The sequence below is a fragment of the Gallus gallus genome, chromosome 10, assembly GCF_016699485.2.
Source record: "Gallus gallus isolate bGalGal1 chromosome 10, bGalGal1.mat.broiler.GRCg7b, whole genome shotgun sequence".
Lineage (NCBI taxonomy): Eukaryota > Metazoa > Chordata > Aves > Galliformes > Phasianidae > Gallus > Gallus gallus.
This window is the reverse complement of record NC_052541.1, coordinates 3,513,697-3,528,448: the sequence shown is the minus strand read 5'-3', so window position 1 is coordinate 3,528,448 and position 14,752 is coordinate 3,513,697. Positions and strand designations below refer to the sequence as shown.

General features: G+C 45.5%; 2 protein-coding genes across 5 annotated transcripts in view; both read left to right on the top strand.

Moving 5' to 3' along the window:
- Window positions 1–5,919, top strand: part of UBE2Q2 (ubiquitin conjugating enzyme E2 Q2) — a 37,835-nt gene extending 31,916 nt beyond the window's left edge. For 2 of the 4 annotated variants that reach the window (XM_015279019.4, XM_040706990.2), the window contains exons 8-13: window positions 1,162–1,252; window positions 1,577–1,635; window positions 2,916–2,964; window positions 3,166–3,261; window positions 3,890–3,956; window positions 5,290–5,919. In XM_015279019.4, the coding sequence (XP_015134505.1) occupies window positions 1,162–1,252; window positions 1,577–1,635; window positions 2,916–2,964; window positions 3,166–3,261; window positions 3,890–3,956; window positions 5,290–5,321 (394 nt within the window). In that variant the 3' untranslated portion in view covers window positions 5,322–5,919. Of the gene's footprint in view, window positions 1–1,137; window positions 1,253–1,576; window positions 1,636–2,915; window positions 2,965–3,165; window positions 3,262–3,889; window positions 3,957–5,289 lie in introns of all 4 variants that reach the window. The other 2 variants (XM_015279017.4, XM_040706989.2) reach the window with 1 other exon arrangement.
- Window positions 5,920–6,601: 682 nt separating this feature from the next.
- FBXO22 (F-box protein 22) lies at window positions 6,602–13,175 on the top strand. The gene is made up of 7 exons (NM_001030545.2): window positions 6,602–6,750; window positions 6,846–6,978; window positions 7,113–7,200; window positions 7,473–7,568; window positions 8,177–8,341; window positions 9,222–9,387; window positions 10,560–13,175. Exons 1-7 carry the CDS (start codon window positions 6,647–6,649, stop codon window positions 10,987–10,989), a joined length of 1,182 nt encoding a protein of 393 aa, NP_001025716.1. The 5' UTR covers window positions 6,602–6,646; the 3' UTR covers window positions 10,990–13,175.
- Window positions 13,176–14,752: the final 1,577 nt, after the last annotated feature.

Genomic DNA, 14,752 nt, shown 5'->3' with positions numbered 1-14,752 from the left:
AGAGGGGATGCACATTAGACATGGAGAAGGGATTCTTTACTCAGAAGGAGATGAGGCACTGGCACAGGCTGCGCAGGAAAGCTTTAGGTGTCCCATCCCTGGAGGTGCTGAAGGTCTTGCTCAACCTGGTAGTAGTGGGAGCTGTCCCTGCCCATATAGCTGGGGGCGGAACTGGGTGGACTTCAAGGGCTCTCTCTTCCAAGACAAACCATTCTGCAAAGACAAAGAATTGTGTTTATTTGTTCCAGCAGAAAGTGTCTGTAAACAAATGACCTGTGTGTGCAGACCAGTTGAGGGTGTAAATGTCACAGAGATTAACCCTTTTGCAGACAGAACATTATTGTTACTAGAACAAGTAATTCTGAACTGGCCTGGTGCTGGTTATGGCTGGAATTGATGGGTTGCTCAGCACTGAAAGATTTATATTTTTTTTCTCTGAAATAGCTTTTGATTTGTGAGATGGGGACGTAGGGCTCGGGTAACTCTGAAATGGGTTCTCCAGTTTGTGGCTTCACGTGTAGTAGAGGATTGGACTCTTGTAGTCCCCTTAACATCATCTGTTGTCTTGTTTACAGTCTTCTTTTGACTAGTTTCTTTAAAAACTTCTGGGGTGGCAGTGCTTGCGTTGGATAAACCCAGTAGTGTCTGAATTAACACCCAGCGTGCTTGTCACCAGTATTTTGCAACAAGTGATGAAATTCTGCTGAGAGCAGATACTGCTGACTTCAGTGCTTTGGCAGATGCAGATCACGTTTAACATGTGATATAGAGCTGCAGTCACGTACTCATGAAGGGTTCGCTAACTGTGCTGAAAACAGATCACTACAGCCTTTCCCTTAACATACTTTCTTCTCTTGGGACATAGATTTCCAGTGAGCTGAAGGGAGTTAAAATGACTGATTTTCAAATAAACGGCTTATTTATTTGCTATCCATGTTGAAATAACATTTGATAGTGGTGGGATCGTAGTTCATTGCAACAAGCTTTCATGGAGATCTCGGGGCAAAGTGTTTTCTTTCTCAAAGGAGCAAACATTTTCTTGTGTTTAACTCAAATTACCATTTGTAATCTATAAATACATGAAGGAGCTAAGAGTGATTGCTATTTACAGGTAGTGAAAATACTAACTTAATCCAGGATTTCACCCTGCCTCTCTTATAGGGTTGATCCTGACAGCCCTCTGCATAGTGATCTTCAGGTCTTAAAAGAAAAAGAAGGTGTAGAATACATTTTACTCAACTTCTCTTTTAAGGTATGTGTCTATGGGAAGAAATGCAGGGGTTAAATTTGTAGCCAACTGTAGAAACTGACTAACAAGGTACCCTTGGCTGTCACCTGGGTGAAGATTGAAGTGTAACATTTAAGGAGGAAAAAAAAAAATGTGGTTTTCAGTGTGGCACTAAAACTTCCCAAAGGCTGCTTGTGGGCCAGCACTGTGGCACAGTGGTTTTTACAGAACTGAAAAATGTTACTGCTTTAAATCTAATTTGCCAAATAAGGCTACAGAAATAGCTCCTGGTTAGGAGAACAGCATCACAGTATAGTTCTTAAACTGTTCTTTGTTTATGTATTTCAGGATAACTTCCCGTTTGATCCTCCCTTTGTGCGAGTAGTATCTCCTGTGCTCACAGGAGGGTAAGCTTGAGTTGCTTTATAGAAATCTTACTTTGTGGTAAAATGTTATAACTTGAGATTGGTTGTCTGGGTTTGCAGGGAATGTTTTGAGACCAGCAGGTGGACTTGGAATTATTTTCCCAAAATATCAGTCATGAGCTCCTATAGACCTTGAGTTTGGTGAAAGGCTCAGTGTGATAAGATGATGTGCTTCTCAAGTAGCATAAATTAACAGTGGGCAGACAGCGGAGTGCTTTTTCCAGCTTGATGCAGTTCCTTAATTTGAATTTTAAGCTTAGAATTGCTTAAGTTGGGTCCAACTTTGGAAGTCTCCATCAGCCCTAATACTTGAGAGCTGATCTCTGAAACTTCTAACATGATCTTACTTCTCCTGTTGTTCCACATAGCAGTGTGTTTTGAGTTGTTGCTTTGAAGGGGTCTTTCTTGTATGTGTTGGTAACACCGCTATAACTTATGTCTAAAAACTCCTCAAATGCTAATCTGAAAGTATTAAATTTAATTGGCGCTATGCTTCAAGTTATCCAAACCTTGGTTGAAATGTTGTGTGCAGTGTCTCCTGCAATGCAGCCTCTGACAGCTGGTGCTGATTGTGATTTGGTTTTAATTGCTCTTTTTATTTCCTTATAAATTACGTATAAATGGACGTCGTTTAAATGCACTGATCATAGCAGAGACCACCTTTTAGGAGTGGTCAGTTCAGCTCCCTCAGTCAGGTTTTGTTACAGCCAGGCATGCTGTGCTGACTGCTGAATTCTATAACCACAGATTATGATGAAGTGTTATTGAAATTGAATTTAATTTTTTTTTAATTTTAGAGAAAAAGAGCAAGTGAAGATTAGCTTTAACTCGTTTGCAACTAAATCTTAGTTAATAGTTGCACTTACATTGTTTGAGATTGTGTCAATATCCCTAACGGAAGTGGTTTGGATTATTTTTATAACTGTATCAGCACATCGATAGTGTAGTGACAAAAAACAGCATTCCTCTTCCACGGTCTGGCTACTATGTAAGCAATTGTGCAGAATAGCTGCATGGCTGATTTTAACTGTGTATGTGGCCAAGGAAAGCAGTTTCTTTTGTCTCACTGCACTAATTGATCTTCCCTATGCTATGGCTAACTAGTTGCCATAGTATATTACTGGCTGAAGGGCATCTCAGTTGTACTTGAAAAAATAAAATCAAATTGGCCTGGGAGAACTTGAAGTGCTGTGAATGGCTTCATATCTTATATATGAAATATATATATATATATATAATCTTCTTCTCACATTTATTTCTAGATATGTCCTAGGTGGAGGTGCATTATGCATGGAACTTCTTACCAAACAGGTGAATACCAACGCTTCCTCTCAGTACAGAAGTGCCACAAATAACAGTGAAGTGTGCCCTTTTTCAGTAGAAAGGCACTTGACAGTAGTAGCTTTAATTCCCTATGTGGAATAATTTCCCTACAAAACGTGCATTCCAAAGCAGATTTGCAAAATGAGCACGAGAAGCAAGTATATGTCATATATTTTCTTCCTCCTGCAGGGCTGGAGCAGTGCCTATTCAATAGAATCAGTCATCATGCAGATCAATGCCACTTTAGTCAAAGGAAAAGCCAGAGTTCAGTTTGGAGCCAATAAGGTAAATGCACTGCGTATATCAATTACACAGATTGTTGTTAAGCTTCTTCATGCCTTTGCTGACTTGTGTAGGAGATGCTTCATGACAGAATTGTCATTGCAAATATATTTGCATTTTGATTTGTCTCGGTCACATACGTCTGGTGCAGGTGTGATTATGTTCTTGGCTGTTAACTATGATTTTAAAGAAAGATAAATGTTTGAGGAGACCAGGCTTTGGATGGGCAGGGTATTTAAGCAGACATGTACCTGGGGGAGCGAAGGGTGAATTCAGAATTGGAAATCAGAAAGATTTGGGAATCCTGGCTCTGAGAAGGGCTACGGATAGCCTTGCTGCCAGGTTTGCATATGCTGATGTTAAGAAGTTCTCCTTGGCTGGACTAAGTACCCGCCAGTTTTCCTGACAGAATGAAAAATACTGCCTTGCAAATACTCTTAAACTTGAGCCTCTCAGAACTGATCTAAATCATAATTCAGTTCAAGTGTGCATGTTGTTAACAGACTGCAACTTGTTTTGAAGTTCTAAATGCTGTTTTCAGAAGAGGTGTAAATATGTCAATGAAATTATGACTCGCTTGCTGGTGTTTTAAGTGCTGATTCAAGAGTTGTTTGGATTTTTTTCCTTTCAGAATCAATATAACCTAGCAAGAGCACAGCAGTCCTATAAGTCACTAGTACAAATACATGAGAAAAATGGTATGTATGCCTTGCATTTTTGTTCTTGTATGCAGAGCATCCTAGGATTTTGATATTTGGCAGCAATGAAACTTGAAGTGCTGGAATGCCATAGGTTGGGTTGGGAAGGCTGGAGATGGTGTTTCTGCTTCTCATCTTTAAGCGCTGTAGTCTTTCTAATTAGAATAACTTGACTGACCATCTTTGCAACTTCTCCAGCTTACATGGAAGTAATGATGTCCTGATGTTCTTATTGCTTTTCAAAAAGTAGTTGAGCTTCCTTTTCAACTAGTAGACCTAGTAGCTTTGTTGTTGCTGTAGCTGTTGGAATGTCTATGTGTTATTGAAGTGCTGGATGGAAGGTTGTCTGCCTCTTTGGTTCTGTGTGGCATGGGCTGAGAAATAGTAGCCATTAAAGAAGATGGTTGCTGGTCTGTCTTTCCATTTCTTCAAAAGATAGAAAAAGCCCAACTGAGGTGCACTGCCTGGGGAATGGGAGATGGATTTTTTTCTTCTATTTAAAGCTAGTTAATGTTCTCGTGGCTGCTTAAAGCAAATATTAACATGCTTGAGGTATAGTTGCATTTGTTGTGGCAGGATGAGAAGGCCAGAAATGACCTGAGGCTTTAGATAGTTTGAGTGAGTTATATGCCGTACAAAAGCAATCAACAGAGTTGGTGTCCTGCTCTCCTGATGAGGGAATTAGTCCCAGTTCTGACTTCAGAGATGCACAGCGTCCTTTGGGAACTCCTGTTGCTGTGAACGTGACGCGAGCATATTCTGGTGTGATGAGCACCTCGGTTTTCCCACTTCTAAAACAAACCTAATGCCTTCTGGACTGTTAGGAAGAAGGTCACAGAGGAAGATTTTAAAATGCTTTCCAATTTCTTGACATGTTGGTCTTGCCATTAACTGAGTCTCTTGCTTTTTTAGTTTGCAACAAAAGCCACCATGGCCATTGACTTCTAGCCACATGCTGGCCATGACTACAGTGTTTGCTGCTGCAACAGGAGCTGTACACAAAACATTCACAGCATTTATTGCTGCTGCAAAAGGCATCTTTGTTAACTTACTGCTGCTACCAGTTCTCTGGGACGACATATGTAGGGCCTCTACTCACTGTACTAAAACTGAGAGGAATTTTTACCATAGTGGCTGGGAGACTTGAGATTGGAGATCTGGAGGTGGTCAGAAAAGGCCACGTACACTTGATCCGATATGATTCAACATGCCAAATGCTATCAGGAGCCAGAGTTACTCACCTGACATTTCTGCCACCCATTCAGAAGGCAGCTGGTAAGCTCCTCTGAGCGGAGCCAGGGCAGTGCCTAATGCGTTTCTCTGTTCTCCATAGGCTGGTACACTCCTCCAAAAGAAGACGGTTAATACTGAGGACTGTTGTATACCTGGACCAATGCCAACAAAAAGAGCTCTTTTTAATGTTTTCCAACACAGAGACTCGAGCTATGAGTGCCCCTATAACAGCCGTACTGAAGACTTTAGCTATTAGATAAGTTAGTGGATAATCTGTCAACTGACACGTCAAGTATAAGTTGCAGCCTTACCATTCCGCTCTTCTTAGGCATCTTGAACTGAGCAGTCTGGGCCTTTGCTGTATTTGTTCTTCATGGATTAAGCATATTTGGGCCACTCCTTCCCTTCTCCCTTTTTTAAGTTGGAAGTGTAATGCTGCACTGGGCTGCTGCGTTCCCCGGGGGCGTTCAGCAGGAGTTGGTCACGCACTTCTTCTGCGCATTTCTTACCTTTTGCAGGATGCAGAGCGCCGAGACTTGAGTTGTGTCGTTTCATTTAAAGTCAGGAGGTTTAATATGTTGTTTAATACTGTTATAGGAAATGTCAGACCTTGCAAATCACAGTAGTTTTTCTGGTCTAAAATGACAGCGTTTGTAGTATTTCCAAATTAATGATATAGGAAAAGCACATGTATGTTAAGTCATTAAACATTTTCATGGCTGGATGAGAATACGAACTATTTCTTGGAAGAGATGCTCATGGTCAGACGGTTTTGCCCTCCTTCTCTCCTTTAAGCAGTGCAGGCGGTGCCGCTGCAGCCGCAGCCGCTCAGCTCCGGCCGTGCTCCGCTGCTGCGGGCGGCTCCCTCTGCTGCAGCCGCACGGCCGCGGGCCGAGGCTCGAAGTTATTTACTAAAAAACCTTTGTAGGCGTTCCATTTTATTAACGGGTTGTTGCAATCATTTGTAAACTAACGAACTGATAAAGCGAGTGAGTGGCACCAGGCGAGGCGGAAGTCCGGGAACGAATTCTTTGCCGCAGAAGCTCCGCTCCGGCACCCCGACGTGGAGCAGCGCCGCAGCGGAAGGACCGGACGCGCGCCGTGGCCGGGCCGGGCGGCGCCTCCCGTGGCGATCCCGGGGCCGAGGGTGCGTCCCGCCTCGCCGAGCCCCTCCGGCTGCGCCCTCGCGGCCGGGCTGCGCCTGCAGCCGCCGCCCCGGGCCCGAGGCCGACGCCGCTTCCCCCCTTCTTGGCCGGCGAGCGCGCCGCGCCGCGAATTGTAAACTTGCATCAAGTTGACGAATAAAGGCCGTTTTGAGAACCGCTGTGCCGTGCCGCTTCCGGGGCGGGGCCGGAAGGGATGCGGGCGGAAGTGCCGCCGCCGGAACCGGAAGCGCGTCGGCGGCGGGAGGTGTCGGCGTCGCGTCAGGCGGCGGGGAAGGGCGCGGCTCCGCGGCCATGGAGGCGCCGGGGAAGGGCGGCCTCGTCCTCGGCAACCTGGCCGAGGTGGTGGAGCGCGTGCTCGGCTTCCTGCCCACTAAAGCGCTGCTGCGCGCCGCCTGGTAAGCGCCGGGGGGTGGCGGGCGGGCGGCGGGCGGAGGTCGACGCTGTTTCTGAGGTAACGTGGGCGGGGCGGGCCGGGGCGGCTGTGTTGCAGCGTGTGCCGGCTGTGGAGGGAGTGCGCGCGGCGGATCCTGCGCACGCGGCAGCGCCTCGCTTGGGTGTCGGCACTGGAACCCGGCCCGCCTGGCGGACACACGCTGGTGCAGGCCTTGGCCCGAGAGCTCGAGGTGGGTCCGCGTGCGCTGAGGGGGCCCTTCCCTTCCTCCTCCCCCCCCGGTCCCGGTTCGTGCCTCGCGGCACGGGGCGGTGTCGGTACCGGGCTGGCGTTACCAGCGCGCCCGCGCCTCGCGTCTTCTTGCAGAGGGTGCACGTGCTGCCCCAGACCGTGCTCTACATCGCCGACGCGGAGACGTTCAGCGGGCACGAGGAGTGCCACGAGCACAAGAAAGGTACCCGCGGGGCGCGGAGCCGACGGGGCTGCGGGCGGGGGAGGGACCGCCACGGGGAGAGCTCTGAGTTTGAACGTGGAAGGAAACGCGGCTCGGCTGGCGGCTGAGCCACGTGGGAGCGCGGCGGTTTACCCCGTGTTGTTGGCAGGGCGGGGGTCTTGTGCCGGTAACAGCCGTGGAATGAGAAAGGAATGGCTGCGGGCTTTGGTCCTGTCAGGTTTGCAACAGCTCCCTTCCTATTCTCTGCGCCGTTTTTGTTTCCTTTTCAATAGCCAGAAAAAGAAACAGTAAAGAAACAGCCATTGCGATTGAGAAACTGTTGCCAAAGCGATGTCAGGTCCTTGGACTGCTCACCCCGGGGATCGTAGGTAGGAGCCTCCTTTGAGTGCTGTGCTTCCTACTGTCAGTGCGTTTCTCACCTTCAGTTCTCATCCTACAGTATACAAAGGGGAAACCTTTCTGCTCGTTTCTGTGATTTCAGAGCATAGCTCGTGCCATGCATCTCAGCAGCAGGCTTTTATGTGTTAAAGCATTTTCCAGGCATTTGCTCAGTGTTTGCCTTCAGTCTCTGTCACTGTAGCCAGCCATGACCAATAAGAGCAGGCCTATAGCCTGAAGGAGTACAGGGCTGCGTAAACACCTCTGTGAAGTCACTAATAGCCATAAACACTTGATTCTGTGCCTATAAAAGGCTGTCTGCGTACTTCTATTTAGAGTAAGGAAAATTTTTGTGTATATCTGTGTCTCCTCCTGCAAGGTGACTTTACCATCGTTTCTGGACAGTGGAACTCTTACGCATTTCATCTTTCACAACAAAAGCAAAAAAAGATTCACACCAGTTATCAATTAGATGTGTTGTGATGGGAATGGGTTGTCACATTCCGTATTGCATATGCTGCTCTGCCTCTTTTAGCCTGAGTCACAGACAGAAGTGTCAGAATCACTAACCTGTTTTTGTGTGTGTGTGTCATTGTAGTTACCCCTATGGGTTCAAGCAGCAACCAACCTCAAGAAATTGAAGATGGTGAAGCTGGGTTTGCTCTTTTGTTTCCCAAAATTGATGGAGTTAAAATCCAAACCTTCCATTTTCCTAAAGAAGTAAAGAATAGGGTCATTGACGAAAACAAATTTGCTGAAGCAGGTATGTCCTGTGTTCTCCCTTCAGTCTGGGCTTTTGTCACGGGTTTTGCTGCTCTTTGAGGCTCCAGTGTGAAATTGCATGTGGGACCAGCAGCTCCTGTACCGTGTTTACAGAGCATGGGCTGCTCTGGTTTCCACCCGTCTCTGTTCCACCCGTTCTCGGGAGTATTTGAAGTTGTTATCCTGAGTTTGTCTCAAGCTTCTTCATTCGTGTTGCACAGAGCTGTGAAGAGGGAGCTGTTAGGTTTGAAGCAACCCAATAATTGATTAAAAGTAACAGTAAATGAGTTTTGTGCCATCGGGAGTTATTCTGGCCACCGCTGTTTAGAAGGGAGTGGGAAGGAGCTGCTGCTTTTCTTCTATAAAGTAGCTTTGTTTTTCGATGCTAAGTCAGGTGTTGTAGTAAGGAAAGGTATAAACAAAAATGATCTGTTTTATTAAATACAGTTTGCATTCCTCACACTGCATTTATGAAGAGTAATCTGAGAGCTCTGTGAGTCTTCCTGGGACTGTGGTTCTTGTTGAATAACGTGTATGCTCGGTTCAAATCTGTAAAAAGATAATTGAGGCTGTGAAGTAAAGCCCAAGAACTGTGCCACAGTAAAACTCAAATGCTCTGGGAAAGAAGCTGAAAGCAGGAAGAAGCGGATGCAATCTACTTTTCATCACTCAATTGTTTTCTGAAATTCTCATGTGTGTAGAGAATGCAGCCCAGCTCATGAATACGTGGCTGCCTTGTGTCTAGTTTTTCACTTGCAGCAACAGAAAGCCATTGCTGGAGGCGTTACGTGTTTTTTTTAGGAGGGAGTGAAGAGTGTATGTAGAACTCTTAGACTTCAGGGAAAGTCAAAATAAGGGGACTCACGTTCTTGTTTTTGTAGGCCTGAAGAATAATCCAGATCTTCGTGTGGTTCTTCTGTTCGGCTACAACTCCTGGAAGTCTGGAGCTACTCGTTTTCTTCATCAAATAGTCAATCCTTTGAATGAAAAAAGTATCATCCTAGCTGGGGGACAAGTGGAGAGCTTTACATCGCTGATCTCTGAGAAGTAGGTATATTTTTCAGGGTAAATGGTGAAAAAGGTTTAAAATGAGACAAACGTTGCAGAAGCTGTAACCTTTTAGCTATGTCATATGCAAGACAAGAGTTGTAAAGTGTTACATTTTGTTTAAGAGAACAAAATCCAACTGCTGCACTGTGATCCAGCAGGAAAAGCTGGAAGCTTTGTGTGAGTGTGACACACTGGGTTCTGGAAACCCAGCTAGGAGAACAACTGAAGGATGTTTTCAGCTTCAGAAACCCTACATTTGTCTATTGTAGCATGTGCTTGCTCTCTGGCTTTCAGGTAAATTATCACTCACTGTGACAGAGACCATTTATGTGACCGTTCTGGTTTTATGTCAGTCTCGCTTTAGCTCACGTTACAGAGCTAAATGTGCAACCAGAGCTGTGCCATGTGAGCACAAGTAGCTCCACAAGGATATGGCACTCCAAGGGCTGGGCTGGATCTGACCCATTTAACCCCCATCCTTCCACCAGGAGCCCTACAGGGAAGATTTGGGCTTCTTTGCTCCAGGCGCTCTGCTGACTTGCTGGCACATCCTCCCTGGAGCATCCTGTGCTGGGGAGTGTGCTGCAGACATGCCTGTAGGCTCCTCTCATGCAGAGTTGGTCTGAACTCCATAGTGATAGGAGTTGTTTTTTTTGGTTTTCTTTTTGCATCTAATTTATGCCATCTACACCATTATTCCAGATCAGAGAGCTGTCTATATTAAACTATTACTAAGGTAACGTGAATAGGTAACCACTAAAACTGTTGTGATTCTGGCCAGCCAGCGAGCACAGATCCATAGCAACAGGAATCTGAAGCTGTTCCAGACTGCTGCCCTGGTTTCATACATAAAAGCTGCTTATCTTTGGTTAAGTTTAACTTACAGTTCAGCTGGAATTACAGAGCTGTGATATGCGCTAACTGCTGAATTTGGCAAGTGTTTGAAAGACAGGCTTATGATTAGTCCCAGGTAATGGATGTGAAAGGTTTTCCTTAGGAAAGATTGCTGGAAAGAGGGGGGAAAAAAAGTTGGAAGAGTCACTGTGGTGGCTTTCAAAATCACCAGCATCCTGGGCTGTTTGGCAGCCCACTTCTGCTGCAGCAGAGTGTATTCAGGTCTGAAACGGTCACGCTGGGCTGCTCTCTAACTGAGGCCTGTTGCCTTCCAGTAATAACGCCCAGCCCAGCGATGCCTGTGGGGTGGTTGGGCTGGCTTTCAGCGGGCCCCAGATCCAGAGTGCCACGGTTTTGTTAGACCAGGATGTCGCTGATGAGAGGACAGCAGAAGCCGCCATGCAGCGTCTGAAAGCAGCAAACATCCCCGAGTGTAACACCATTGGCTTCATGTTCGCGTGTGTTGGCCGAGGATATCGGCACTATAAAACCAAACGGAATATGGAAGCAGATGCCTTTAGGAAGTTTTTTCCAAGTGTTCCCCTATTTGGCTTTTTCGGACACGGGGAAATAGGATGTGATCGGATAGTTACTGGGAATTTCGTATTAAGAGAATGTAATGATGTAAAGGATGACCTGCTTCATGGTTACACTACTGTTATGACTCTCATTCATCTCGGTTCAACTAAAGCAAACCAGGCGTGAGTGTGTTTGCAATGCATCAGTGAGCTGCTTCGTCCCGAAGAGCGGACATCCTGCAGTCAGAGCACTTCCCAAAGCATAAGCACCATTTTCGTAACATTATCAAATCCTGTAGTTGGAACAGTTGAATGTAATAGCTGTGAGGAAGCCTTGCCTTTCGTGTAACCCCCTGCACGTGCTGAAATTGCAGGGAAATGATATTGAATGGAGTTCTGCGATCGAAGAAAGCCTCTTTTCTTTCTAAAATGAGAACAGTTTGCACAAGTGGCAGTCAGAGGCCAAGCAATCACCGTGTAGAAATAATACTTTGATGCGCTCTATTTATGTATGCGAAACAGTGCAGAAGAGCTACCAACGTGTGCTGAAATGCTGGTGCAGGAAATCCACCAGTTTGTGGGTTTAAGAGTGATGCGCAGCCTGCCCAGGGTTGGGCCCTGTTCACAGACCTGAGTCGTTTACTGGGTAAAACTCAAGGAAATCTTTAGGAAAAAATAACCAAGAAAGTGCTCATTAAATAAAGACAACATTATGTAAATGCACCTGGCCTTCTGTTCTTAGAGAAAAAAGCTCTGATCTTGTGAGGTGCTCTCAGCTTTGAAGCTCAGCTCAATTCACTATCTTGAACTACATTTCAGTCATCTTAAAGGTTTGATTTAGAACAATACCTGATACGTTGTGTCTACCAGCAATCTTAGCCTTTGTGTACGAAAGTTTACACAATCAGAGTGGACTGCTTATCCTTCCTTTTAGATTCTTTGTAGCCTGATCTTCTCTGTTACAAACTTTTAACTCCACAGTACAAAAAAATGAAGACTCTCCCTGGTATCTTTAAGAAGTCTTTTTGCTTTTTAATATGAAATTCTGGGCCACGCAAGACCTGGTGATGTTTGTGTCCAGCCCTACGACTTGGGCTTTTGTGTTTCGTGAGCTGAAGCTTTTACATCAGTTATCTATTTCGGGTACTGTTACAGAGTTCACATAGGTATTTTCATTATATTCTCAGCGTAGCTCCTAATAGTCTGCTCACTTACACATTTCTTCCTCCCTTTTACTTTCACTTGGCAACAGAATGACAAGAACCTAAGATTTGTTTTGGACCATTTCATCGTGCTTTGAAATGCCTCACTGGGCATCTGCCCTGTTCGCAGTTTAGTAAGAGGAAAATACTTAGCTGTATATTGTACAACAATATAACTATCTTTTGCTGTCCGTGTAAGAGCCAGGGCTACACTTGGCCACTTCCAGTCCATGTCTCTGTGCTGTGTAGCACTGGGAGAGGCCTCACGAGCAGGGAGAGGTGTGCCTGTCCTGAGAGCAGAACTGCTGTCTGTGGGTGCAGAGCACAGGCAGTACTTTCCCACGGCTCCGTTGGTGGTGGTGTTTCTTAACTCAAAGACAGAGGATGTGATCTCCCTGTGGCCTTCTTGCCAGGGACAGGAGACCAGTGACTGTGGGTGTGACTTGGAACAGCTTTACTTACTGCATTTGGAAGAAAAAGTTGGGAAATCAGTGTGCTTGAATTTAAGTGGAGGACAGGGAGATGCGTGCTTTCTCTTTTCAGCGTAACAGGAACGTCACACGTGGCCCTTTCTCACCATGTAGCATTACATATTTAACAGTAGGCAAAGAATACGTTTTGTTGCTGTAATACAGACAGGACTTCTGTAGTAGTTACCCCAAGTTCCATGAGTTTGGTCTATCACCAGCACAGCTGTTAGCATAAACCTGTCAACTTCAACCCACACTTTGCTGCAGTAGAAGTAAAGGAAGTATAATCAACCACACATCTGGATCAAGAGTGCAAGCACGTCCAGAAGTGCCCAAAGAAGCAGCTCATCAGCTTCAGCCATGGCACGACGAAGCAGAAAATGAGAATGCAGTTTGAAGGAGCTCATTGTTGGGGAGGTGTTCTCAGCTCGGTCCTTCGGCTAAAGGTGCTCGTGAGTGCTGGAGGTAACCACACCATGAAGAAGGCTCTGGTGGGGAAATCCCAAGGGCTTGCACTGCATCCAGGATTGTCTCCACCAGTGGGGAAGGGGGAAGAGCCCAGAGGACACCAGGACTGTGTGCTGCCCAGCTGGCATTGCTGCACTGCCTCCCCTGGACTGTGTCATCTGTCCCATGTGCCAGGGCAGTGGTGTGGTACATAGTATTGCTACGTATTTGATTAAAGTGTTTTGGTATCCAGATTCCTTCTGCCTCCAAATTGTCATTTACTCTTAAACCGTGACAACTCCTGAGTGAGACCAGTTATATTTGCTTAGCAGGTATCGTGTGCCACCTGTGTGGCTCATCACACCCCAAGGCAGGGCGCGTTCTGAGCTGCTACAAAGAGCTGCAGTGCAGTCATTCAGACCTCTGTCACTCCAAAGTTGCAAAGTGGACAAAGTTACATGAATATTTGGTAGTTGGGTCAGATGTGGATAGCAGTGCCCCTCACACAGCATGTGACAACACAGGAGGACTTTTCTAATGGTAATTACCTGCGCAGTTACAACGGTGGTGGTAGTTCCCTGCAAGAGTATGTGAACCTTTAGTGACTGCAACGGGATTTTGTTTTGGTGAAGAAGAAAGGAGAACCTTCCAAACGAGGTCTGCAGAGAGCAGTGGGGATTTTGCTGACAGAAGGTAAAAGGTATTATTTTTCCCCATGTTTTGAGTATGTGTTATGAAGCATTACTCATTTCCACTTAATGCATATTTCAATTAAGTAAGTGAGCTGAGGGTGTAAAAAAATATGACACAAGGCAAGTGGCGTGATATATAATCTCTTATGTGCACCACCAAAACAGCAGTCCAAAAGGGCATCACACCATTAACTAGAACTTTTATTTTAAAATTACTGCTGCAAAAATTCTCCTATTACGGATTTTTCTATAGCGTGCAGTTGTAAGGAAGCAAGAATAACTTGATAGAGAGAAGCCAAACTATGCTAAGTTGTCACAACTGCGCTGTTGGAAAGCGGTTTCGGTTAAAAAACTGCAGAAAACTGCAAAGAGGGTGAACTCGTTTCTTGTTACTGGCAGTGTCAGAGGGTTTGTTTGGGCCCAAGTTAATATTGGAACGAGCCTTATTTTAACAGAGGAGTGACTCATCCTGAATCATGCCCCCTTGGCAGCCAGCAGGACACACAGAGATGTAAACGATACAGCCAAACCTTGACTTTTAGCGCGGGTAGAGAAGGCTGCTCAGAGCATTAAACCTCAAACTGAGTTTTAATAAAGCCAAGTGATTACATATGATTCTGATTTAATTAAAACTCTACCTGAGCTATGCGAAACCATTAAGAAAATAATTATTTCTCCCTGACAGCTGACGATTTTCCAAGATTATATTATGGAGGAGATAAAAAAAATGGAGGTTCAGACACTGCAGGTGGCTCGTACTGATGTTGGCACTCCTAGCAGCAGTTCAGAACAAGGTAGGGTGTTTTTCTACACAGGTAACACATAATGACATTAGAAAATTGGGAACTTCTCAGAAGAAAGGCATAAGATGGGTTTGGGTTATTTGCAAATTCCATGACCTGGATACTTACATTAGAATTATTAACAGAAGGAGCTACTTGGAAAAGGTTTTAGAAGTCCTTTGATAGTTTAGGAGCAAAAATTCTATTCCCAGATCTATAGGATTTATGCTTAAAAAAACAGTGCATGAATCTTCACTGTTACATTTGACAGCTAGAGCCTCGCTGAGATGAGCAGGTAGCACAGAGCTGTTTCGGAGTGATTAATGTCACCTTATCAAGGTAACTTTTCACAGCTCC